Below are 26,317 nucleotides of genomic sequence, written 5' to 3' on the forward strand. Positions count from 1 at the left end.
GCTGCATCAGCAAGGTCAGGAAATCTAGCACTGCTTTTTTTTTTTTTAATTTATTTTTATTGGAGTATGTTTGCTTTACAATGTTGTGCTAGTTTCTACTATACAGAAAATCAATCATCTACATGTATACATATTTCTCCTCCCTTTTGGATTTCCTTCCCATTCAGGTCACCACAGCGCATTAAGTATTGATTACTGATTAGAGTTCCCTGTGCTATACAATAGGTTCTCATTCGTTATCTATTTTAGACACAGTATCAATAGTATATATATGTCAATCCCAATCTCCCAATTTCTCCCGCCCCTCCATTTACCCGGGTATCCATACTGTGGTTCTCTACGTCTGTCTCTATCTCTGCTTTGCAAATCCAATCACCTATACCAGTTTTCTAGTACTTCTTTAACTTAGAAGATTAGTATAATTAGGCTGCAGTCCATGGGGTTGTGAAGAGTTGGAAACGACTGAGAGACTTCACTTTCACTTTTCACTTTCACACTTTGGAGAAGGAAATGGCAACCCACTCCAGTGTTCTTGCCTTGAGAATCCCAGGGACGGGGGAGCCTGGTGGGATTCTGTCTATGGGGTCGCACAGAGTCAGACACGACTGAAGCGACTTAGCAGCAGCAGCAGCAAGGAAATAACAGCTACCCAGCTTCAGACTGACACGGGGAGTGCTTCCCAGTTCCCCAGCCCCTTCCCTGTATTGTGCCTGCCCTCTTCTTTCTTTGTTTTCTACTCTTTTTTTCCTTCATTCTTTGGTAGAGGGTGGGCTCTACCCCCTCGTGTCCCTCCTCCTCATCCCTCCCTCTCCTGAGGGCTCCTCTGTGTCTCCAGCTCTCTCAGAGGCATCACTCAGGCATGCCCCGTCGAGCACATCATTTGATGTGGCACATCAGGGAACAGAGCTGCCATCTCACTGATCCATTGCTTCCCTCCCCAGAGCTGGTTCAGGCCATCCATCACTTCGATGAGCCAGTAGGCCAGGCACCCTTGTCAATTCAGCTATGAGGAATCCTTGTGTTTTTCGAGAGGCAAGGAGCACTTTCATGATCTTTGTCACAGGTGTCTTGGGAGCAGCTGGCAGGGAATAGCAAGGAGCCTATGACATGCCCAGCATCTCACGGTGGGCGCTAAGGAAGCAGGACACTTGCTCGGTGTCTGCTGAGGCCTAGCCAGAGGAGCTGGACTGATTCTTTAAATTAGGGATTTAAGTTTGCTATAAAAAATAGTTTTCCACCATACAGTGATACGGAGAAGGCAATGGCACCCCACTCTAGTACTCTTGCCTGGAAAATCCCATGGATGGAGGAGCCTGGTAGGCTGCAGTCCATGGGGTCGCTAGGAGTCGGACACGACTGAGCAACTTCACTTTCACTTTTTACTTTCATGCATTGGAGAAGGAAAAGGCAACCCACTCCAGTGTTCTTGCCTGGAGAATTCCAGGGACAGGGGAGCCTGGTGGGCTGCTGTCTCTGGGGTCGCACAGAGTCGGACACGACTGAAGCGACTTAGCAGCAGCAGCAGCAGCAGCAGCATACAGTGCTAAGACCCTGGTGAGACCCACTGAGGATATCTGATACAACTCTTTCCTTGGTGACAGACTAAATTGGAAACTAGCTTATCTTTGGAGTCAGACGGACCTGGGTAGAAATCTCACCTCTGCCATTTTATAAATACATGTGATCTTGAGCAAGTCATTTGACCTCTCTGAGCCTCATTGTCTCATCCAAATCACCTGGAGTAATGATTATATGGGATCATATACAGACCTCAGTTTAATCTTTTTAGATAGTCAATCTATGTTTCATAATTGTCTCCAGGAGGGCCATTATTTTCTAAAATGAATTTTGTAAAGTTACTAGGAACTGTATGGGGCTTCCCAGGTGGCTCGGTGGTAAAGAATCCGCCTTCCAAGCAGAAGACACAGGGAAGATCCCCTGGAGGATCTTCCTGGAGAAGGGTTGGGAAGATCCTCTGGAGGAGGAAATGGCAATGCACTTAACTCTTGCCTGGGAAATCCTATGGACACAGGAGCCTGGCAGGGTATAGCTCATGGGGTCACAAAGAGTCAGACATGACTTAGAAATTTCATCAACACAATCAAGGTAAGAAGATATCACATTCTCAATTGCAGTAGACGGCTCAGGCTCCAGCTGCAATCTGTTGCACTAACTGGGATCTCGAATATGGGACCAGGTGTTGGCTCACAACCCCACTGGAGGGCACAGACAGTGGTCACCTGAGAGGAAGGATGGACTGAGCCACAAGCAGAGGCCAAGGCTGGCAGTGCTGGCCAGAGATACATCAAAGTCTTTTCTCAGGAGATTCCCAACACTGTTTTGCCTTCCTTGAAATGAGGTGCCCAGAAGTTCCCTTACCTTTTCCATTCCCAAGAACAATTAATTGAGGTGATTACAATAACAACCACTTGGAGCACCATGTGACAGGCCCTGTGCCTCGTGCACTTTTTCTTATTAAAAACCTGTGACCCTGTGAGGTTGACACGTGCATTTTGCAAATGGGACACTCTGGCTTAAGAAAGATTAACAGCTTGCCCAAGACTAAGAAGGAATAAATGGTGGGGCCACAACGTGAACCTGCCTAGATCCTAGATTACAGAGCCTACACTCCCAGCCTGTCACTGCCATTGAGGACACAGCATTTTCACCATTCATTTCTTAACTCTCTTTTTTAAAAATATATTTTTATTCTATCCAGTGCTATCTGTTTGAATCTTATTATTTCCATTGTTTTCCATTAATCAAAAATTGCTTACAAAACCCTATTGTGTGATGTGGATAAACCTAGTCTGTCATACAGAGTGAAGTCAGTCAGAAACAGAAAAACAAATACTGTATAGTTAACAGGTGGACTGGTTCAAATTGGAAAAGGAGTACATCAAGGCTGTATACTGTCACTCTGCTTATTTAACTTATACACAGAGTACATTGTGCAAAATGCCAAGCTGGACGAATCACTAGCTGGAATCAATATTGCCAGAAGAAATATCAACAGCCTCAGATATGCAGATGATACCACCCTCATGGAAAAAAGGGAAGAGGAACTAAAGAGCCTCTTGATGAAGGTGAAAGAGGAGAGTGAAAAAGCTGACTTAAAACTCAACATTCAAAAAACTAAGATCATGGTATCCAGTCCCATCTCTTCATGGCAAATAGATGGGGAAACAATGGCAGACAGTATTTTCGTGGGCTCCAAAATCACTGTGGACAGTGCCTGTAGCCCTGAAATTAAAAGACGCTTGTTCCTTGGAACAAAAGCTATGACAAACTTAGGGTATTAAAACCAGAGACATTACTTTGTTAACAAATGTCCTTATGGTCAAAGTTATGATTTTTCCAGTAGCTATGTACAGATGTGAGAGGTGGACTGAGAGCTGAAGAATTTATGCTTTCAAAATGTGGTGCTAGAGAAGACTCCTGAGTCCCAAAGGAAACCAATCCTGAATATTCACTGGAAGGGCTGATGTGGAAGCTGAAGCTCCAATATTTTAGTCACCTGATGTGAAGAGCTGACTCACTGGAAAAGACCCGGATGCTGGGGAAGATTGAAGGCAGAAGGAGAAGGGGATGACAGAGGATGAGATGGCTGGAGGGCATCACCTACTCAATGTACATGAGCTTGAGCAAACTCTGGGAGAAGGAGAGGGAAGCCTGGGTGCTGAGTTCTGGGTCACAAAGAGTCAGACATGACAGCGTTGAAGAACAACACATATATATGGAATGTAGAAAAATGGTACTGATGAACTTATTTGTGGAGTAGGAATAGAGACGCAGATGCAGGAACAGAGACGCAGATGCAGGAACAGAGACGCAGATGCAGGAACAGAGACGCAGATGCAGAGAATGGACAGAGCAGGGGAAGGAGAGGATGGGACATACTGAGATGGTACCACTGACATATAAACACTAACGTGTGTAAAACAGATAGCTAATGGGAAGTGGCTGCATAGCACAGGAACTTAGCTCAGTGCCCTGTGATGACCTGGAGAGGTGGGATTGGTGGGACAGGTGGGAGGGAGGGGTATATGTACACATACAGCAGATACACAATATATCTGCTGATACAGCAGAAGCTAATACAGCACTGTAAAGCAATTATACTTCAATTAAAAATAAAAATACACTTTTTTTTTAAATTTAAAAACCCTACTATGTAACCATAACTCTACTTTTAGAAAAAATGCCATGGTAAGTAATATTTCCACCTGACTCCTACATCCTAAAAAAAGTTATGTCCACATTCTCAGTTAGGCTGTTTTTCTACTGGCTGGGAATTTCTCCACAAGTAACGGTGGAAGGAAAAGATGCTCGGAGCTCTGCCAACCCCCACCTCCCAAATGCATAGAAGTCAGGCAATACCGAACATACTTACCTTATGACCATTTGCTTGTTGGGGTCATAGAGAGACATGAAGAGCTCAGCATCTTCCCCAATTCTGCACACAAAGTTTCTCACAAAGACATAGAGGCTATGGGTAGGGGATGAGGAAATCCGGGAATACATTCCATAATCAGGCTGATCTTTTGACTGAGAGGTGGGAGGGAAAAGAGAGGAAAAGAGAAAATTAGCCCCGCACCACTTCGGACAATGGAAAGGTGGCCCAGGATATTGAGAACTATGTAGGTTTTGAGCCTAAAGATTTCAACATTATGTTCAGGCCTGCCACCAAAAGCATCTTTTGTCTGAGTCAAGTCACTCTGACTGTCTTGATCTTGATCTTGGGGAATATCGCAAACAATCTAGCCTTTCTCATAAAATTTAGTGTCATAAAAAGCACAAACTATATAAAAGAAAAAAGTGCTTAAACAGACTTTATCAAAACTAAATATTTCGCTCATTGAAAGATACATTTCTCCCAGGTAAGCACTGGGAGAAAATATATTTGCAAAACATACATCTGATAAAAAATTTTCATCTGGAATATACAAAGAATTCCTACAACTCAATGATAAGAAAACCAACCCAATGAAAATGGGCAAGGTATTTGAACAAACACTTCACAAAAAAAGATACAAATGGTAAAGGCCAGTAAGCACATGAAAATTACTAACCATTCAGGGACATTCAAAACAGCAGTTAGGTACCCCTACACAACCACTAGACTGACTGAAGTTAAAAGACTGACAATATCAAGTGTTAAGAATGCAGAGAAGCTGGCACTCATGTGTTGCTGATGGGAACCCAAGACTGTGCAGCCCTTTTGGGAAATACTATGGCAGTACCTTAAGAGCTTAAACATACTCTTATCATACAGTCCAACAACTATTACCCAAAAAGAATAAAAACATTTGCCCACACAAAACTTTGTATGTAAATGTTCATGGCGTTATTAGTTATAATAGCCCTGAATTAGAAGCAACCCATATATTTAACAACTGATATATGGGTCAATGGTATAGCAACTGAGCAATGAAAAGGAAAAAACACTAATATGCACAACAACATTAACCTCAAAAGCATCATGCTGAATAAAAGAAGTCAAACACCAAAACCATATGATTCCTTTCATATTAAATTCTAGAAAAGACAGTATAGTCATGAAGAGGGTTGCTCAAGACTTGGGGTTGGAGAGGGGGGTTGAACTGCAAAGAAACTCAAAGAAACTTTTAAGATGTTGGAACTATTCTATACCTTGATTGTGGTAGAGTTTGTCCAACACTATATATTAATAAGATTCACTGGATTGCAATTTTAAATGAATTAATTTTATTGTATGAAAATTACATCTCAGTAAAGTAAAAATAAAATTTCTTTCAAATAATGCACAGTGGTAAAATACTTAAAAAAATATAAATCAGATTAGGTTAACCTTGTAAAGATTATGTTTCCTTGGAATCTTCTGTTGGCTTCCTACCACAGTTGGAATGACATCTTATTCTTCCCCATGACTCTTAGGTCCTGTGAGAGCCAACTCCTGCTACCTGCCTCTCCAAAGTATTGCCTAAACTCTTTCACTGCTCTTTAGCCCCCATCCATACTGGCCTTTCTACTCCTTGAAGATTCAGAGCTCAGTCCTACCTCAGGGCCTTTGCACATGCCAACCTCCCCCACCACCGCACTGAACATCTTATCCCCAAATCTTCCTAGGCCTGTTGCCTTCACATTATACAAGTGTCATCTCAGATGTCCCTCCTGGGAGAGGTCTTTCCTGATGGTACCTTTAAAAATAGCTCCTGATTCACTCTGTTTCACATAACCCTAATTGATTGCCTTTTAGAAATTCATCCCCATCTGGAATTATTTACTCAATTACTTTTTTTTTACATTTCTTCTTTTTTCCTCTCTGGAATAGAAAATCCTGGCATTAAACCTCTCATGGGCTGAATCAAGATCCGAGTATAAACCACAATAAAATGCATGTTGTTACTGATCAACTCAGGTCATAGGGCAGATGTCCCTTTGAATAATGTACAGTCTGGTTAATTAGATTATTTTAAGCTTATGGTGTGCTAAAACCTGCTTCCTTTGGCCAACAAAGTCTGTTTCACAAAGCTCACCATCTCTTCTTTAATACGCTCTGTGATTTTATCAGTCGCTTCTTCATGTGCATGGAACAAGCTGATGACACTGGTATTATCAGGGTCCAGGATATTTCCATCTTCATCTCTGACAATCAGATCAAGCTCAAGGATTCTGAAAAGCAAGAATGTGAGACAAGGATAAATCAAGGGAGACGGAAGCCTACAGAACACTGGTGAGAAGTTTCTACCAGAAAGTTCACATGATCTCTGAGAGTCATAGGCTCCCTTAGAACAGCTCTACACAGATAGCTTTGCACACAGATGGGAGGCACAGTGATATAGATCAGCCTTTCTGGGAGGTATTGTAGCAGTGTGTATTAAAAAAAATTTAATGCATATTTCCTGTGGTACTGAACCCAGAGAAACAACCACACTTGAACAAGGATGCGTGTGTATCAGCAAAGTATTAAAAAATACTAAAATTAACTTAGTTAACTAGTTAACACTAAAATGTCTGTCAAAAGAGAAAATGGCTAATCTGTAATGGAATTCGTAATGAAATTCCATGTAGTAGGGCTTTAAAAATATGACACAGTTTTGATATGTGTCTTTCTTTCTTTGGCTGACCCAGGTCTTAGCACACGGGATCTTTGGTTTTCACTTTGGTATGTGGGATATTTGTTTTTATTTTTTAGTTCCAGCATTAGTTGCAACATGTGGGATCTAGTTCCCTGAGCGGGAATCGAATCTGGGATCCCTACCTCGGGAGTGCGGAGTCTTAGCCACTGGACCACCAGAGGAGTCCCTAGTTTTGATATGTTTAACTATATATATTAGTGGGGGGGAATCAAGCTTGAAAAGATGCATACAGAGCGTATTTAGTGAAAAAACAAAGCAAGCCAGGTGTGTTACGTGGGTGCATGTGCAGAGACAGATATGGACACGTGTACTAACACTACCAACATGTGTATCCGTGAGGAGAGGCAGGGCCCTGGGACTAGGACAGGTGGAGGGGTCAAGGGAGAATTTTGCCTTATCTCTATGTGTTTAATGCTTATATAATAGAACATAATGCAGTATGATATATGATACATAATGCAGGGAAGGTATTCATGTACCGTTTATTAATAATATTTTGAAAATAATTGTTGGGGGTGGGAATCTCAGATATATCTTTGTTATCCATGGCTTGCTCTTTAACTCTGTGACTTCAGGGTCACAAGATTTTCCCCTGTTTGGTATTGATTTGTTTCAACTGCAGCTGCCATTCTGATTGGCATCAATGGTACTAATAACAGCAAAATACTCACACAGCACTTGCAATAAGCTGTACATTAAATTGCTCACACATATTAAGGCCTTTAACTTTAATATTAAGGCCTCCCTATGAGGGAGGTACTGTTAACACCTCCGTTTTACAGATGAAGAAAAGACTGAGTATAATTTCTTCATGTCACATAGCTAGTAAAAAGTAATGTGGCGTATTTGTCTACACTCTATTTTCAGTGCAACCCCCTCCAGTGTTCTTGCCTGGAGAATCCCAGGGATGGGGGAGCCTGGTGGGCTGCCGTCTATGGGGTCACACAGAGTCAGACACAACTGACGTGACTTAGCAGCAGCAGCAGCAGCATTAAATTTACTCATAAAAAATTCTAAAACGTACAATTTTTCCTTTTTAACAAAGTATAATAAAACATAAAAACCCCAACACAGAACACTTAACACTTACAATTCAAAATCAAATTAGCAGAACATTAAATATTTACAAAACTGTATCTTTAAAATACATCCAATTTTGTAGAACTGACATAAAAGAATGGCTCAAAAATGTATCTTTATGGTATACGTTCTAGTTAACAGGCTCTTAGAAGCAGTACTGGGTTGGGGGACGGGCTTTATGTGTGCAGAGGTCCTAACTTAAAGCTGCCTTTGCACTTGATGTTGACATGGAGGTACTCCGTTGTCCATAAAGAGGGGGAGGTGGGCTGATGGAGACTCTGAGAGCAACAGCAGTGGTCCTGCTTAGGAATCACTATCGAGTACCAGATTGGGAATGGCAGCGTTTTCACATCTTATTTAAGAACTGGATTGAAAGGCACATCTCTCCTCTCATCCAAATGCAAACAGGAGGGAGCCAAAGCTCACTCGTTTGTCCACATTCATTAGGAAATTAACTTCCAACTAGATGTGACTCAATATTGCACAGCCGTGCTACTGAGCGGGCGATGCTAAAGGTGAATAAATGCATTCGACTGATGCTGAGCAGAGGCTCCCAAGACCTGGCAGAAGATGGACCATAGCCAACACATAACTCAATGCCAAGATCTCTATAGCTCCTTTTTCTTCAAAATTTACCAAAGTGGATTCGACTCTAAAAATGTATGAATAAAACAAAATTCTCCCAGGTCCAGCTATCCTGGGGTTTGAAGGATTCATCTGAGGATTCCTCATTCCTTAGATACCAAAGAGCTTGTCCATCATCAGTTTCATCTGAAACCTGGAAGCTTTAGTCATCAAGGGGCAGGATTGAACCAGGGTCAGGAGAGGCTGCTTCCTGCTGGGATGTCAGACCATTCACTTTGGAGAACAGAGCATTTTGACAGTTTTTCCTTAGGAGGTAAGCCCCGTAGCTCTCTTCTGCTCCAGAAAGTGATCAAATGAACCCAGGACAGAAAAGCGTAGGGGAGGAAACCCTTACTGTACGCTTTTTTCAAAAAATTAATATTATTTTAAGGTAAAGAAAAGAGAAATGGCTTTTTCTGTGGCTCCCCATCATTCTCTGGACAAATCTGAATTTTTTTCTACCTGGCATTCAGACCCTGAGGTTCCAGCCACAGTCATGCTCATCTCTCAGCTCCTCTAAGCTTTTCTCTCTCTCTCTCTGATCTCTTCACCTAATAATTCCTGCCAGTCTTGTTCGATGCAGAGCAGGTGTCACCCCTGCCCTGCCCCCCGCCCCGTCACTTCTCTTCCTCTTCTCAGGAAATGCATGACTTCCTACACACGTGTCTGTTTACTTCCTCTTTCTAACCGGCATGGTTCTCCAGGAGGCAGTGGAAGACAGAGGTTAAGTGCTAGAATTCTGGAGCCAAGTCACCTGGTTCAAATTCCAGTGCCTCCTGGTCAAAATGACCTAATCGACCTGTGAGTCTCCGTTTTCTCATCTAATAGATAGAAATAATAACAGCAACTGCCTCATAGAGGGGTCATAAGACTTGGCTGAGTTAAGGCATGAAAAGTACTCTAAAGTGTACCTGGCAGATACTAGGCACTCAGAAATTTACAATTCGTTCCCTTTGCTTGCCTTTTGTTGCTGCTACAGAGAGAGGCTGTATTTTGTAAATGCTGTGTCCTGAGTGCCTATGAGGTGTTCAATAGAAGTCTGATGGCTGAATGAAAGAACAGAATCTCTGAGGGCAGAAACAGGCTGATTCTGACCAGTCCTCCAAGATTCAGAGTCCTGCTCCCCTGACTCTCACAGCCTGAGCTGATGGTGCTCATGCTATTCCTGACACTTGGACCAGAAATATGGCCTTTTGGCTTTCAGAAAGGTATCCATCCCATTTCAGAGCTCTAAGCCCCTGAGACACCAGACCTGCATTCATTTAAAGTGCCCAGATCTCTGTCTCTCTTCTGGCTGAAGTCGTCACGGAAGCGAAGCAAAAAGCAAAGAGCCTCTCAGCTCAGGGCCTCGGCCTCCGAGGGTGTCTCTCACTTCCCCAAAGACAACTGACTGAAACAGAAAGCCCAGTGCTGGTCCGGGGATTCTGCAGAGGGAAGCTGATCAAGGGAGGACCCTGTCTCTCCCTTCACCACCATTCACCTGCTGAGTGCACATCCTGGGCCCAGCACATCAAAATGGATCTGCCTGAGAGGAGCTCTCAGCACAGCCCTGAAGACCACTGAGGAGGTAGTTACTCTTCTCGGTACAAGGGCCCACAGAAGCGCCTAACCCAGCAGGGATGGGTAGGGGGAAGACCTAGGACGGCTTTCTGAGAGTGGCGACCATTTTCTCCCATCCTTGTCAGAAGCCCCCATGAGGAGACATCCAAAGTCACAGATGCCATCGTTACAAAGCAGCAAAACTTGCTCCATTCCCACATCCCAGCTGTGACCATGCTCATCTAAAGACGACACTGTCCCAGTGGCGCCAACAGCTGCAGAGCACCCTTCCTGTCGCTTTGGGATGGTGAGCGTGGTGAGCAGGTTTGGGCTCGCTTGCCAGCTGCCAGCAGGGTAACCAGCAGAGGGACTGTGCTCCTGGGATGGGAACAGCTGTAAGTTGAACCCACTGACTATCTTTGGATCATCTTCCTAGTGCATGTGACAAAGGTAAGGAAGTCTGACTGCTAGGAAAAAAACATTTTTTATTCCCACTGAATAGACTCTTTCTACTTCCTCCTCAGGCCATATGTTCCAGTCTTCAGACCCACTTTGCAGTCTTCTGAACACGCTATGTTCTCTCATGCACTCCCACCCTCCCTTTATTTAAAGCCTACTTAATACTTCTTTATCTTTCAAAATTTAGGTCTGATTACCTCCTTTAGGAAGCCTTCCTTGATTTCCTTCTCCAAATTGAATTAAGAAGACTCTTGCTGCCTCAGCCATAAAAGTTACCACAATACATATCAATATTTTGCTTGTTGCTCACTCTCAACTGGACTGCCGTACTCTTAGTGTATGGGAACTTTTATTTCTGTGGCCTCAAAAAATCTAGCAGGAAATCAGGCCAAGTATAGGTGCTCAATGGGCTTCCCTGGTAGCTCCAAAGGTAAAGAACGTGCCCACAAGGCAGGAGACCCAGGTTGGATCCCTGGATCAGGAAGATCCCCTGGAGAAGTGAATGCAGCCCACTTCATGTTCTTGCCTGGAGAATTCCATGGACAGAGGAGCCTGGTGGGCTACAGTTCATGGGGTCGCAAAGATTCGGATACTACTGAGCAACTAACACTTATAAGTGCTCAACACGTGTTTGTTTTTGAAGAACAGAAACTAAAGAAATAGGGAGGATGTCTGGAGAGCATTCACTTAACCAGGAGGGAGGGGAAGCCTTACAATCCTCAAATGCTATCCAAGCAGGATAATGGTGAGGTCCAGAGGCCCTGCAGACAAACTGCCTGGGTCTAAATTCTGGTTCTGCCTTGAGAATTGATTTTGGACACGTTATTAACTTCTTTAAGTGTCTCTCAGCTTCTTCATTTGAAAAAATGAGGATACTAAAACTGCCTGCCTCATAGAGTTGTTATAAGAATTAAATAGACAATGAATGTGAAACCCTTAGTTTAAGACTGGTGCACAATAAGCTTGGATTAGGGGTTAGTTATAACCACTACCATTATTAGTGCATTGACCTACATCAAAAAAATTCTAAGACCTCCTCAACTTCACAGCATTCAGACTAACCAATTTCTGCTTCTTCCACTTTGAGGAAATGCTTTTGTAACTGTGCATTTGCGTTAGCCAATGGCATGTGCCTTAGATAATTTAGGACGGGGGAAGGGACATAAAGTCTTACACTGGGATTGAAGAGGGGGCAGTTGTAAATGCAGGAATAAAATGACAACTAAGCCAAAACCAACCAGCATGACTGTACTCCCCAGCTCCTTGGAAGTAGGTTAACTGAGTGTCCTAAATCTCTAGCCTGCTAATAACCACTGCATAAGCAAGCATCTCTCCGCTTGTGTTTCCCCGGGTCCCACAGGGGTGATTACAAAGGCACACAAGCATGGGCCCCTTGGTAGCAGCTTCTCCCAAATAGAAAGTGGCAAATTCATCACTAAAAGTGAAACCTAGTTTCTCAGAGGGTGAGAGGGAAGAAGGCCTGTGGGGGTGGGGAAAAAAGCCTTTTTTTGGAGGAAAGAGAGGTTACTTGTTGCCATAGTCAATTTTGGATGTGACTTTCTGCTTCAGTTCCTTTAGCTCGTCCTTGGGCAAAGTTCCTGAGAGGAGCTGGGACCGCCACTCCATCAAGTCGTACATCATGGACTGCACCTGGAGAAAACGCTCCTTCTTGCTGGCCTAGGAGAAAAAACAGGAAACAATCCACAGTCACCTGCACCCAAGATCTTGGGCATCTCTTTGGCAAACTGAGCCAAAGTTGAGCCTGCATGTTCATGGGCCATGGCTTGAGTGCCTGCCTGGCCCCACCCAGCTGTGAAGGGATTGGGTGGTGGTCTTTGTCATTGACATGTTTCCTTCCCTGGGGCCACAGGGGTCTCTCAAAAGCAAAAGTAGCAATCCTAATCACTTCCTGGTTTTAAAAAAAAAGAAAGGGTTACTTCTGACTCTTATCCAAAAAGATACATGTTGAGCAGGAATGGCAGGAACATCTGCTGCAATACAGGTCTCAGAGGCCAGGCCCTTTAAGGCTAAGAACCAGGGCCACTTCTCTGTTAGAACAGGCCTATTTCTAGGGCAGTGTTCCCCCAAGTGTGACACATGCACAGCCATGGGACATAAGATGGTTCTTGGTGTTACAAAGACACAAGGTCACATATTAAGGATTAAAATAGTGATTCTCCTCTACTCTCCTCCCATCTGTCTGTTTAGGGGATGAGAAAGTTGTAGTTTCTTAGCAATATGTCTAGAACCCCTCTCTCATACTTGTTAATTCGTTTTTTTCAATGAAAGAAGAGAGAAATTCTTGGGCTCAGAGCTTTTAACAGGTACCATAGGAAACACTTAATAACATTGTTTTGTTTTCATTTACTTGAATAATACACATGACTATATATATAGTCTCTCTCCATATGTGTGTATATATACATATGGCTTCCTTGGTGGCTCAGACAGTAAAGAATCTGTCTGCAATACAGGAGACCCAAGTTCAATCCTTGGGTCAGGAAGATTCCCCTGGTGAAGGGAATGGCTACTTACTCCAATATTCTTGCTTGGAGAATTCCATGGACAGAGGAGTCTGGCGGGCTACAGTCCATGAGATCGTAAAAAGCTGGACACGACATAACAACTAAACTATTGTCATATATATGTATGTGTATATATATATGTAAGAGTAGTACTTTCCTGAGTTTCATGAGTTGTTCTAGGACTCAAGGAACCTGAGGCTAGGTTGGAGAGAGTGTCATGGGAGTCTCCGAATTTGCACCAAGTTGGGCTCAGAGGTTAAAGCGTCTGCCTGCAATGCGGGAGACGCGGGTTCGAACCTGGGTCGGGAAGATCCCCTGGGGAAGGAAATGGCAACCGACTCCAGTATTCTTGCCTGGAGAATCCCATAGAGGGAGGAGCTTGGTGGGCTGTAGTCCATGGGGTCGCAGAGTTGGACACAACTGAGCGACTTAACTTTGGACAGAAATGTAAGCCGCCTGAGGACCTGGCTCTTGCAGCTGGCGTCTGAAGTGAGGGCGAAGGCGGAAGTCGCTCAGTCACACAGAATCGAGCCCTCACACCTGGGTGGCCAGTGTCAGAACTAAAGTGAATGGTCTTATAGGGCATCCGGTTGGTGTAGGAGAGTTGGAGAATTGTTGGAATGAGACAGCATGTTGTAAAATTCCTTGTGTAAGTCATTTAAATTTACTGAAAAGGAAGACAATCTAGCTATTAAGTAAATACTTAATGTGCAGTATGCAGATATGACAAGAATCGTGGAAGTATAAGAATCACTTTAGTAGGGTAAAGGGCATGATGAACTTGCCATTCAAAGATTTCTTAAAGAAAATGTCAAGTTTCCATGGTGCATGTGTCAAAGGTGGTGGAGATAAATAATACATCACTTTAGCTTTAAATCTGCTGTTTGCCCCATAAACTTTACTAACAACTTTTGGGAAACCTATAGAAGGTAACTGAAAGTGCCCGTTACCATCCACTGTGAAAGAGCCATATAGGAGTCAACACTCATAACCATAAAAGATGAGCATACAAACAGCACAGAGCACCAGTGAGCGTACAGGATGCTGTGACAAATGTGCACGAAGCCTTGGCTGACACTGTGACTCTCAGCTTAATGGTTTTCTTAGCTATCCACTCTCATTAGGAGTTTTAGAAACATCAAAGGAGGATTCAAAATTAGATTTACTTCAATACAGGGAAAACCATGCAAAATACACTCTTAATTTTTCCAGGGTCAAGTTCTCTCATAGATCTGATGACAATAGTCACTAGTTAATTGATACATGAGAACAGTATTTTTCAAGGTGTTATCAGCAGACCACCAAATCAAAATCCCTAAGTTTATTAAAATGCAGAGCCCCACTGAAGGAAGCTTTACTTTCAATAGCATTCAAGGTGATACTTAAGCACATTCAAGTTTGATAACTTTTTCATTAGTTTAAAAAAAACCCAGAAGGATCACCTCAGATGCCCACTTACTGTGACTCTGCCACTAACTCACTGTGTGGCTCTGAGAGTCACCTAACTTCTCTGGGCTTTGATGACCTCATACTGTTTGTTACACTCCATCAAGGCTACATTCCAAATCTGAACCAAGCCAAAAACTGGAAGCAGCTTCCATCCCAGGGTTGAGCAGGGTTTCGAGTCTCACCACGTAGAGCTGTTTCCAGATGCTGCCCCATTCCCAAAGTGTCGTTGTCACTTCTTGTGCCAGAGGAATTTCTGCAGGAATAATGTTCTCGATATTTCTATTTAAAGTGGGAGAGAAAATGGTGTGAAATTGAGACCCAGGTGCTAATAAGATAAAATGCTGGCAAATTTGCATTAAGCTGCAGCTGCTGAGAGGGGCCTTGCTGGCAGGAGACTAAACCACTTCTAATAGCCACACCAATTACATTATGCAAATGCAAGGGGCTTCCTTTTTCTCTGTCCTCCTGCATTGAGGTGGGCCCTTCAAGCTCATTATTCAGGATTAATCTACATTAATTCAGTTCAAAGGCAGCTGCCAGTGAAAAGTTTGATTCGCCAAATGTACTAATACCCCCTCAGAATCAGATGCGAACACGAATCAGTTTGCACTGGAGACAAACACAGGCACGAAGAAGACAGAACCTTTACATCTGCCAAGTCAGGTTTTCAAAGCACATAGGATGCAGAAATCCACGAGCCACCGCAGAGTCAAGTCTGGGGAAAGAGGGCAAATACCTTTTTTTCTCCACTGTCACTTCTTTGATGTAGATAAAGGATTTTGGAAAAATGCCCTGTGGGGATGAGATAAGATAAGATGAGATTGGATGACTTGTCCCTATAGAAAAAACTGACCCCAGTTCTTCATGATTTTTCCAAAAGCTACTAACTGGTAAAAACCTCCAACTTCAAAGGAATAATTTCAGTTCGACAGAACAAGTGGTGGGTGTTAAATTCACTCATTTAGGCCTAATTCCTCTCCCCTTCTTCAGCCGTTGTTCAGGATCCCACAATAGCCCCCTAGATTCCAAAGAATGCTCTAACCTCACTGCGATCACTCACACTATCAGATGGGCAAGGCAGGAGCGCTTGAGAGGTTCACTCTAAGGGAAGGGTCTCTGCCTTTCCCCTCTCCTGCCCAATTTTGGGAAAGCAGCCACCCTGTACTGTCAGAGAAGGTCAGGTCCTGAAGCAACAATGTCCCTGGTTAGCATGTGGGCTGCTTTGATTTGAGATCTCTTTCTTTTTTTTTTTTTTGAGATCTCTTTCTTTCTGGATTTATTTGATTGTTCTCTAGAGAGCAGAGAGGGACCATGCCTTCCAATACAGCATGTCAGGGAGGAAGGAAGGAGCATCTATTATTTCCTTTCTCCATAAGCTTGGCTCAATCGACAAGAGAAGCTGAGCAATTACTTGGACATTCCTTCATCAGTTTAGCCAACGTGAACACTGGGGACACGAGGTAACTGCTAGGTACCGTGAGATGTCAGGAGATGAGCAAAGCACGTGCATCTCCCATGGAGATGGTGGTGTGGTGTGGGGCTAGGGCAGAGGAACTCCCTGAGGGCTGAGACTGGACCTGTCCCTCCTGAGTCATGTTGGAAACACAGGTGAGGAAAGGACGAATGCCCCAAGCTAGCTAAAGAAAGACTAAAGCCAGCTAAAGAAGATAAATTTCAAATAAAAAACACATGATTCAATGGGACTGGAGAAATCATATATGGCTGGCATATTAGGAAAATTTTCAGGGAGAAGAGAGCTCTGGAAGTTGGCCTTAAAGAAGGAGTGAAGGGGGAACGGATCAAGCTACAGCAAAGAAAACACTGGACACAAGGAGAGAGGAGTGAAATCAGTCTGCAGACGCGTACCAGCGGGAAGTAATCGCCCAGGGGACTGGCAGGGTCACGCACAGACAGCAATACTGCCCCAAATAAAACAAAATCATCCTCACCTGTAACATTTTGTGCTTTACAAGGTATCCCCTATACCAGTCTGCAAAGAGAAAACAAAGAAACAGGTCTTTCATCTATTCTTACAAGTCCCTTGCTGGGGTTTATTGTTGTTGCTGTTTGTTTTTCACCAGCAAAGAGATTGCAAAGTGTTTTAGACCTCAGGTCTAGATCAAAGCCCTAGGATTCAACTCATTCTATTGAATGAGTTGCCAACATCTCCAAAAGTGACCAAAAATACAGGGATTTCACATAAAAATGCAAATGTAATCCTTTAAAAGAAAAACAAAAACAAAACAGGAGGCCAGTGCTCCCCGATGGCTGCAGTTGGCTACTGGTGAGGGGCAGCTGTTCTCATCTGACAAAAGGAGGCATCTCCAACTCACCAGCCTCTACCCAGCCCCTCTCTTCTTTCCATCACCTGCGTGCATCCTTCCTGTGTCCATACGCATGTTTTCAACCTCTGCCTTAGGAACACAGAAAGGCTGAGAATGTCTGAGGAGTTTGGCAAACATTCTGAAATAATGCCCACAGTTTTAACAGCAGCAAATTGTGTCTAACACGTGATCTGCAGAAGTTAGTCATTACAAAACAGATAGGTTCAGGGATGCGTGAAAGGACAGGAGTTTTAAAAGATTCTTCCCTTTGAAGGAATATCAAGAATGATTCAATTAACAGAAATCCAAATTATATACACAGTCCTCAGACAGAATGAGCCTTGGAATAGCAAGTATTGATGACTATAATGAGTCTACTCGCCTTTGAAATGATTCAAGCACAGCCAAGTAGTGGCATTTGTTACCTCTGTAAATAAAAAGTGTCTGCCGGGAGGCTCATTAGCAAATCCTCATTACTGGGCTGACAGATTGCTGTCGAAATATGTTCTCAACAGACATAAGTGTGAGCCCCAAAACAAACATTTAAAATGCAAAGTCACCCCTCACAGTCCTAAGCCAGCTAAAGAAAGTTCTAAAGCAACAGGGGCCCAAAGTGGTTCCCATTTTAAGAGACAAAAAGGTAGAGGAGGGAGAGAGAATGGAAGGAATGGACATTGGAGAGAAAGAATCTCAGGTTTGGAATGAAGTATCATTCTAAATGGGCTTCCACAGTGGCTCAGTGGTAAAGAATCCACCTGTAAAGCAGGAGACACGGGTTGGAACCCTAGATTGAGAAGATCTCCTAGAGAAGGGCATGACAACCCACTCCAATATTCTTGCCTAGAGAATTCCGGGACAGAGGAGCCTGGGAGGCTACAGTCCATTGTGGTGCAAAGAGCTGGACATGACTGAAGCAACTGAGTGTGCACGCACGCACGCACACACATACACACATGCCACACACACACCATTCTAAGTATCCTTCATATATGAAGCCTTCTAATCTTCACAGCAACCCTATAAGGTGGGAAATGCAATGGTCCCATTTTACATAAGAGTGGCCCACCTGAGGCATAGAGAAGTTAAGTAACTAGCCCAGTCACAGCTAATAAGTAGCCATCACACTGTGCTTCTTGTCTAGTGGAGGAAGGAGCATGGTGGACGCCTAATACTACCACCCTCCCAACATCTGAATCCCCAAAACTACATCCCCATTAAGTACTTCCCGTGGTGGAACACCGTCTGCTTCATAAAGAACCAGATTCTAGTTTTACACTCTAATCATTTCCCCATAAATACTGGTAATAATTAACTGTTAAAATTAGTGCTTATATTAATAGTGCTTGCTGTGTGCCAAGAATTCTGGTGAAGCTTTTTGTTTTGTTTTTTCACATTATAGATTGATTCTATAAAGTAGGTACTATTATTGCCTCAACTCTGCAAATGAAAATAGAGAGGCACAAAGAGATGAAGAACTTGCTTATGGTCACACAGCTAGTGAGTGATGCAACAAATGATTTAAATCCAAGCATCCCACTGTGGAGATGACCCTCCATAGTTGTTCACTAGAACAGCCTCCTTTATTTGCAGTTTTTTCCCATTCAACCAACTTCTCTGTAGCATTACTATTGACTGCTGCTGCTGCTAAGTCGCTTCAGTCATGTCCGACTCTGTGCGACCCCATAGACGGCAGCCCACCAGGCTCCCCCGTCCCTGGGATTCTCCAGGCAAGAACACTGGAGTGGGTTGCCATTTCCCTCTCCAGTGCATGAAAGTGAAAAGTGAACGTGAAGTCGTTCAGTTGTGTCCGACTCTTCACAACCCCATGGACTGCAGCCCACCAGGCTCCCCCGTCCATGGGATTTTCCAGGCAAGAGTAGTGGAGTGGGGTGCCATCGCCTTCCCCGATTACTATTGACAGCAACCGTGTATTGATCGCTAAATGCACACAAAGCTGTACACTATGTGTTGTGTGTGTTTCCTCTCATTTAATTCTCATATCACACTGTGAGTTAAGCATGATTATTCCCATTCTGTAGCTGAAGAAACTGAGACTCAAATCAGTGGAGATGCTGGGCCAAATCACATGCCAGGGTTCAAGGGCAAGTCGTGTGGCTCCAAAGCGGTTCCGCTCCGTTGCCCCCCATGTGATGAGCACAAGCACAGATGGCGTTCTCTTAGACACACACAGTCGACGTTCTCCTGGCTGCAGTGGCTGCCAAGGCTACTAGACTCCCCGAGAAGATGGTCAAGGGACTGCCAGCTGCTCACATCGGCCTCTGCACAACCGGGCCACCCTCGGGGTCCCTGGACTTCCTCTTCTAGCACCACCACCCTCCCTCACCCTTGATAACCAGTGACTTGCCACCCCTTGTAGGAATCCTGATTCTCAGAACTTCAGCTTCTGATTCTCAGAACTTACCCTCAGCATCCACATTTGGACTCCCAGATTTAAGTTCAAGAAACACTGACTGCTCTATTCTGTACATGGCACTGGCCTAGGTGCCTTCAGAAATAAATCCCCAGTGATCTTTGATGAAACGGGCTTACCACCATCTCCACTTGCTACATGATGATGAAGCGTCAGCCTCATCAGATCTGTTCTTAGGACTTTTTCTGAGAGTCCCAACTCTGCTGAATCAGTGACCTCTGTGACCTCTGATGTATGGTCCCGAATCTGGTCACCAGTCAGCTATATCTGGGAGAAGGCAATGGCAACCCACTCCAGTACTCTTGCCTGGAAAATCCCATGGTCAGAGGAGCTTGGTGGGCTGCAGTCCATGGGGTCGCTAAGAGTCGGACACGACTGAGCGACTTCACTTTCACTTTTCACTTTGATGAATTGGAGAAAGAAATGGCAACCCACTCCAGTTCTTGCCTGGAGAATCCCAGGGACGGGGGAGCCTGGTGGGCTGCCATCTATGGGGTCGCACAGAGTCGGACACGACTGAAGCGACGTAGCAGCAGCAGCAGCAGCAGCCATATCTGGCTGTACTCCGAGACCTGACAGGACAGACAGCAATAGTTGACAGGCACAGCAAAATCCATGACGACAGGCACTCTGATCAAAACCAGGCTATGGGTAAGAGCACTGCCCATACCCCAGGCCTTATCCCCTGGCTTAATGCACCTTCAGTTAATAACAGGGAAGGCTTTTTTGTCTAACCCTACCCATGAGACAAGAACTTTTTAAAAGAAAACTCACAAACTACATCCTGGGAAAGATGAGAAAAGGGAGTTTCAGGTTTTTTTTGTTTTGTTTTGTTTTTTACCATTCTTATGGAAAATAATAAACTCTAACTGTCCTCCTTTCCCCAAGCCCAAATATCAAAATGAAATGTACCTAAATTCTCCAGTGACCCAGTGTTGTGTGGTGAAGGGGAGAAGGAGGAGAGATTAAAAATATCCCAGCACATCAAAAAAGAATCCACATCCTATTTAATACAAATCCAGTCCTCTCTCTGCCATCTGACGGCAACATGATCTTTGGTCATGTTACTTAAACTTCATTATTTTCACCTGTCAAATGAGGGCACTAACACCTACCACTCTATGTGGTAGGTGTTAGTTGCAAAACTGTTTTTAAAACAGAATTATGAAGGTAAACACATCTGATAAAGGTACAACATCTTAGACTGGAAGAAAACATACCAATTTCAGGAGGAGCACTGCCTGAGGAATGGACAAAAAGACAAGAATGCAACAGGGAGGGTAAGCAGGGGATCTCAATGATCTAAAATGTTTATTTCTTTAAAACATATAGGAACTGAACACACAAAATGTTAACATTTCTTTATTTGTGTAGTGAGTGTCTCAGTGTATTTCACTTTTCAGTTTGATTGAAACATCTACTAACGTTAAGAAGAATATAACAGAAGCTACTATCCATCAGTGCTTAAGAGCGTGAGCTCTGACATGAAAGCCTGAATCTGAATGAAGATCTGCAACTTCTGAGTGATCTTTGACATGTTAGTGCATTTCTCTAAGCCTCAGTTTTCTTATTTGTAAAATGTGAGCAATAATAATGTCTGTCTCATAGGCGTAAATTAGATAAGAAATTCAGTTTGTACAGTGCCTTGCATATGGTGTTAAAAAATTAGTAAATGCCATTCTGTCTTTTAAAAATCCATAATCATCATCATCATCAATCAGAGAAACTTAGGCATATTTCCCGTTTTACTTTCAGAACCTACAGATTTTGAATATTGTTTGTTTGTTTTCAGTGACATTTCAACTTATTTCCATAACAACAAAGTAAATGACACATTCTTCAAATTCAACATAATGGAAGTTTATTGATGTTTTAGCCTCACCCACAATCGAAAGGGAAGAAAACTTATAAACTCCCCTCAATGGGACAGCCTTACTTCAGAAAACAGAGCCCCTTTTAACACCAACCTGTCTCTAGAGCAGACCCAAAGGAAGGACCATCTCCCTGCAAAGTGGCACTTTTGAAAATACCATCTTAAGTCCTTATAATGCCCCCTTCGTACCCTAAAAACAAAGGACCCGGATGGGTCAGGATCACTTTCAGTGGAGTTGTCTCAAGAGAAACTGCTGCATGGCTCTGGGCGCACCCCACTCTGTAGGTGGGAGATTCCAAACCCTTCATGCAGAGCTCTTTGCAGCTGAACCAAGGCCAAGCTGACACATGTGCCACCTTAGAAAGAAATATTTTTAAGTGAGAAGAGCAAATCTCAGAATAGTATGTACAGTGTAGTCCCATATTTTAAAAAACACTGACGTAAGAGCCAGGTCTTACCTTAAGGAGGTTAAGCTATGTCAACTTCCTCCTCATTCATCTCCCTTGTTCCATTTTACTAGTAAGTGAAATTCAAAAGTTCCTTGGAAACCCTGTCTAGACACCCCATTATCTTCACCACTAAGACTGAGCTCCCGTGGCCTGTGCAAGTGTGTGGATCAGGAAATGGAAGGGAACCTTCCCTGGTGTTCTGGAAAAGAAGAGTCAGGGGGCAAATAACTGAGTACGGAGAAGACGTTCCCTCTGAAGGGCTTATAAAGAGAGTCTAGGTGGCCCAGTGGTTGAGAACCTTCCTTCCAGTGCAGAGTATGAGGGTTTGATCCCTGTTCGAGTAGCTGGGATCCCACGCGCTGTGGGGCAAATAAGCCCACACGCTGCGACCACCGAGCTGCGCACCACAACATTTCCTCGGGCTGCAACCAACACCCGAAACAGCCAAAAACTAATGAAGTTAATTAACTTAATATTAAGTAATAAAATATTTTTTAAAACAAGAGTCTCAGTAAGCTGGGCTACCCCCAAGGAACATCCCCCGCCACAGTGTAAACAATCAGGAGGTAGAGGGTGTTTTTCAGAGGTGGCCGTTGCTGCCTTCCGGGTAGGTGCATGGTATGGCTCTTACCCCAAAACCAAATCCAAGCATAGGGGTGTCATCCAGAAGATTCATTCAGAGACAATGGGTGCATCTGGCTTCTTGTTCTCCAGCTCCATGGCTATTCATGCAGAGGACTGGCTGACCTTTGGGTTTGTTTGTTCAAAAAGACAAAAAATTGCAAAGAGACCACCCCAAATCCCTTCTACCCTCAGCCTTGTTTAAGCTGGGGAAGGGGAAGGAGGAGAGGAAAATTAAACTGGACATGGTATTGGAGTCTTATGAGATGTTGTTAAATATCAAGAAAGATGTCAACCAAATATAACTGAAGGAAGTGATGGGAGAAAAATAACACTCTGTATTTATGTTTATTCCCCCATGAGGAGTTCTGACTGCTCAGTAAACACTTACATGTGTTTTCCACATCTGAGAGCAGGACGTAGAATGTTTATGCTGCCTCTGGGTAGAAAAGGCAGCCTGAAAGATGTAATGTGGACAAAGAAATAAGCATTAGGATGTCTAAGGCTCAGCAATGGGTGCCCTTCTGAAATGTTTGAGTTTTTAATCACAAAAAAATATTATCTAAAAGGAAATACTAAAAATGTTAGTGTTCTAGTGAAAGGAAATTCATTCATGCCTAAGGTTTCAGCTCACATTTTCTTTCCTCCATTCATCTGACTGCATAAGTTCAGTACACAGGCGAAAAGGACATCAGAGGGCCAGCTTCAGGGTTCCTGGAGCCAAATTCCTAAGATACATATACACCTGCCAATCTCAGTTTAATTCTGTATAATGAGGGTTGGGGGGAGAGATGGAATCCAACACAAAGCACCTAGAAGCCAAGCATGGGGCTAGACAGCTTCTCCACTTTTCTTATTTTATCCTCATAGCAAATCCAGGAGCAAGGTGATGATACTCCATTTTGCAGGTTGAGAAAACTGAGGTCTACCTCCCTAAGATTACTCAGCTAGCAGATAAATGAAGCAGAGAATAACTTTTTGATTCAAAAGTCCATGCTTTCTCTATGTTTGCATCTCTATGCCTGCCCTGCAAGTAGGTTCATCTGTACCATTTTTCTAGACACAGCGAGGAAGGAGAGCGTGGGGTGAACTGGAAGAGTGGCACTGACATGTACACCCTACTGTGTGTGAAACAGACCGCTAGTGGGAAGCTGCTGCACAGCACAGGGGGCTCAGCTCAGTGCCCTGTGACGACCGAGAAGAGTGGGACTGCAGCGGGTGGGAGGGAGGTTCAGGAGTGAAGGGACAGCTGTAAATCTATGGCCGATTCACTTTGTTACACAGCAGAAACTAATGCAACATTGTAAAGCAACTGTACTTCAATTAAAAAAAATTAAAGTCCAAGGTGAAAAGACAGCCTTCAGAATGGGAGAAAATAATAGCAAATGAAGCAACTGACAAACAACTAATCTCAAAAATATACAAGCAACTCCTGCAGCTCAATTCCAGAAAAATAAACAACCCGATCAAAAAATGGGCCAAAGAACTAAATGGACATTTCTCCAAAGAAGACATACAGATGGCTAACAAACACATGAAAAGATGCTCAACATCACTCATTATCAGAGAAATGCAAATCAAAACCACAATGAGGTACCACTTCACGCCAGTCAGAATGGCTGTGATCCAAAAGTCTACAAGCAATAAATGCTGGAGAGGGTGTGGAGAAAAGGGAACCCTCTTACACTGTTGGTGGGAATGCAAACTAGTACAGCCACTATGGAGAACAGTGTGGAGATTCCTTAAAAAACCGGAAACAGAACTGCCATACGACCCAGCAATCCCACTGCTGGGCATACACACAGAGGAAACCAGAATTGAAAGAGACACGTGTACCCCAGTGTTCATCGCAGCACTGTTTATAATAGCCAGGACATGGAAGCACCCTAGATGTCCATCAGCAGATGAATGGATAAGAAAGCTGAGGTACAAATACACAATGGAGTACTACTCAGGCATTAAAAAGAATACATTTGAATCAGTTCTAATGAGATAGATGAAACTGGAGCCTATTATACAGAGTGAAGTAAGCCAGAAAGAAAAACACCAATACAATATACTAACGCATATATATGGAATTTAGAAAGATGGTAACGACAACCCTGTATGCGAGACAGCAAAAGAGACACAGATGTATAGAACAGTCTTTTGGACTCTGTGGGAGGGGGAGGGGGGAATGATTTGGGAGAATGGCATTAAAACATGTATAATATCATACAAGAAATGAATCGCCAGTCCAGGTTCGATGCAGGATACAGGACGCTTGGGGCTGGTGCACTGGGATGACCCAGAGGGATGGTATGGGGAGGGAGGTGGGAGGGGGGTTCAGGATGGGGAACACGTGTACACCCGTGGCAGATTCATGTTGATGTATGGCAAAACCAATACAATATTGTAAATTTAAAAAAAAAAAATAATAATAATAAAAAAATACATGACAAATAAAAAAAAATTAAAGTCCATACTTTTTCTACTTCTTTTCTTTTTTTTTGGAGGAGAAGGGAGATTTAAAAATTACTGAAAAATACAAAATAAAAATATTCACATTTCTATCACCTAGAATGAATCATTGTGATATCTAGAGAAATACGCTTCGACTCTTCAAGATTATATTTATTCTATTCCATTCCCCTCTAAACTTCTCAATTTTATTAGTTTTTTTTTTGTTGTGGGGGGGGGGCAGTTACATTTTACAGTTTTCTAACAATGACATTCTTTTTGACAGTCATAAATAGTATATCTTTTAATATTAATTTTTATTAATCAATTCACTTGGACTCAATGCTTGCCAGTATTTCCTCCTATGGCAGCTTTTCAATTTCTATATTTTAACATTTTGATTCCTCTCTCAATTGGCTGGATTTTATTTTTTGAGTAAGGTTTCTATAAGCGGGTTACATGGGCACACCCATATATTTTCTACTGACTCATTTTGACTAATTTTTGACTAACACTGTGGTTTTCACTTTTTTTATATATATTTGCAGAGAGGAACAGTTTTCAATTGGAATCAAAAGCAGAACTCCCCATTCTACAAAAAAAAGACAAGACCAGGCCTGATCTCCAAGCCCTTAGCCATCTAAGGCCCTCAGGGACTCTTGGGATCCTATAAATTCCAGTTTGAAAACTCCTTATGGGTATCAGTGCACTCATGCTAAATCCTAATCATTTTCATACCAATTCTCAGATATCTGGAATCAATCTAACAGACTTCCAAATACTGTATTTTCAAAGTATTCATGAACTGGCAATCATTTGTTAACTTAACATGCCCAGATCTTTCCAGAAAATTACTGTGGCTGCTTATTAAAAAGACACATTAAAATAAGGCTGATCAATCAAAGTTTTAATGAGAAACCAAAACCCAAAAGTTTAGGAACAAGGAGATTAATCCCCAAAACAAAGGTGGGTTGAGTCAGAAAGTGCAGCCTTTTTGACCATCAAGCTCCAGGCCAGGCAAAAGTAAAGAAACGCTCTGATTATGTGCAAACTGTGTGGTCAATTTACTGCCCTGAAGCACTTTCTCCAGGAAAACTACATGAACACAAGAGAAACACACTCATCTAAATTTCAAAATGTAGGATGTAGAAAACATTCTGAGGCTGTTTCCCTTCTTAGAAGGCAGGCAATGGAGGAAAGGGAGCTCGTCTTGACAGGAGTGGAGAGAACAGCCCCTGACTCGCGATGTGATGCTGGGTGAGTCATTTCTCTTCCCTGAGCCTTGCTCCCTCACCTGCAAAGCTAAGGTCTCTGCCTGTTTCTCAGGATTAGCACTCAGTAGCACAAAAGTGACACTGAGAGGAGTCAGTTTGCCTGCTGCCT

At 43.2% G+C, this 26,317-nt stretch overlaps 1 protein-coding gene across 3 annotated transcripts in view; it reads right to left on the bottom strand.

Moving 5' to 3' along the window:
* The window catches only part of DOCK2 (dedicator of cytokinesis 2), a 458,684-nt gene that overhangs the window by 411,327 nt on the left and 21,040 nt on the right, over nt 1-26,317 (bottom strand). For all 3 annotated transcript variants that reach the window (XM_086362249.1, XM_086362251.1, XM_086362252.1), the window contains exons 3-8: nt 16,747-16,787; nt 15,534-15,589; nt 14,980-15,076; nt 12,352-12,500; nt 6,519-6,654; nt 4,394-4,548 (exon numbers count right to left, since the gene is read on the bottom strand). In XM_086362249.1, the coding sequence (XP_086218375.1) occupies nt 4,394-4,548; nt 6,519-6,654; nt 12,352-12,500; nt 14,980-15,076; nt 15,534-15,589; nt 16,747-16,787 (634 nt within the window). The remainder of the gene's footprint in view (nt 1-4,393; nt 4,549-6,518; nt 6,655-12,351; nt 12,501-14,979; nt 15,077-15,533; nt 15,590-16,746; nt 16,788-26,317) is intronic.

The sequence above is a fragment of the Bos grunniens genome, chromosome 20 (assembly GCF_055505025.1).
Source record: "Bos grunniens cultivar Pamir isolate PY7600 chromosome 20, Bosgru_T2T1.0, whole genome shotgun sequence".
Taxonomy (NCBI): domain Eukaryota; kingdom Metazoa; phylum Chordata; class Mammalia; order Artiodactyla; family Bovidae; genus Bos; species Bos grunniens.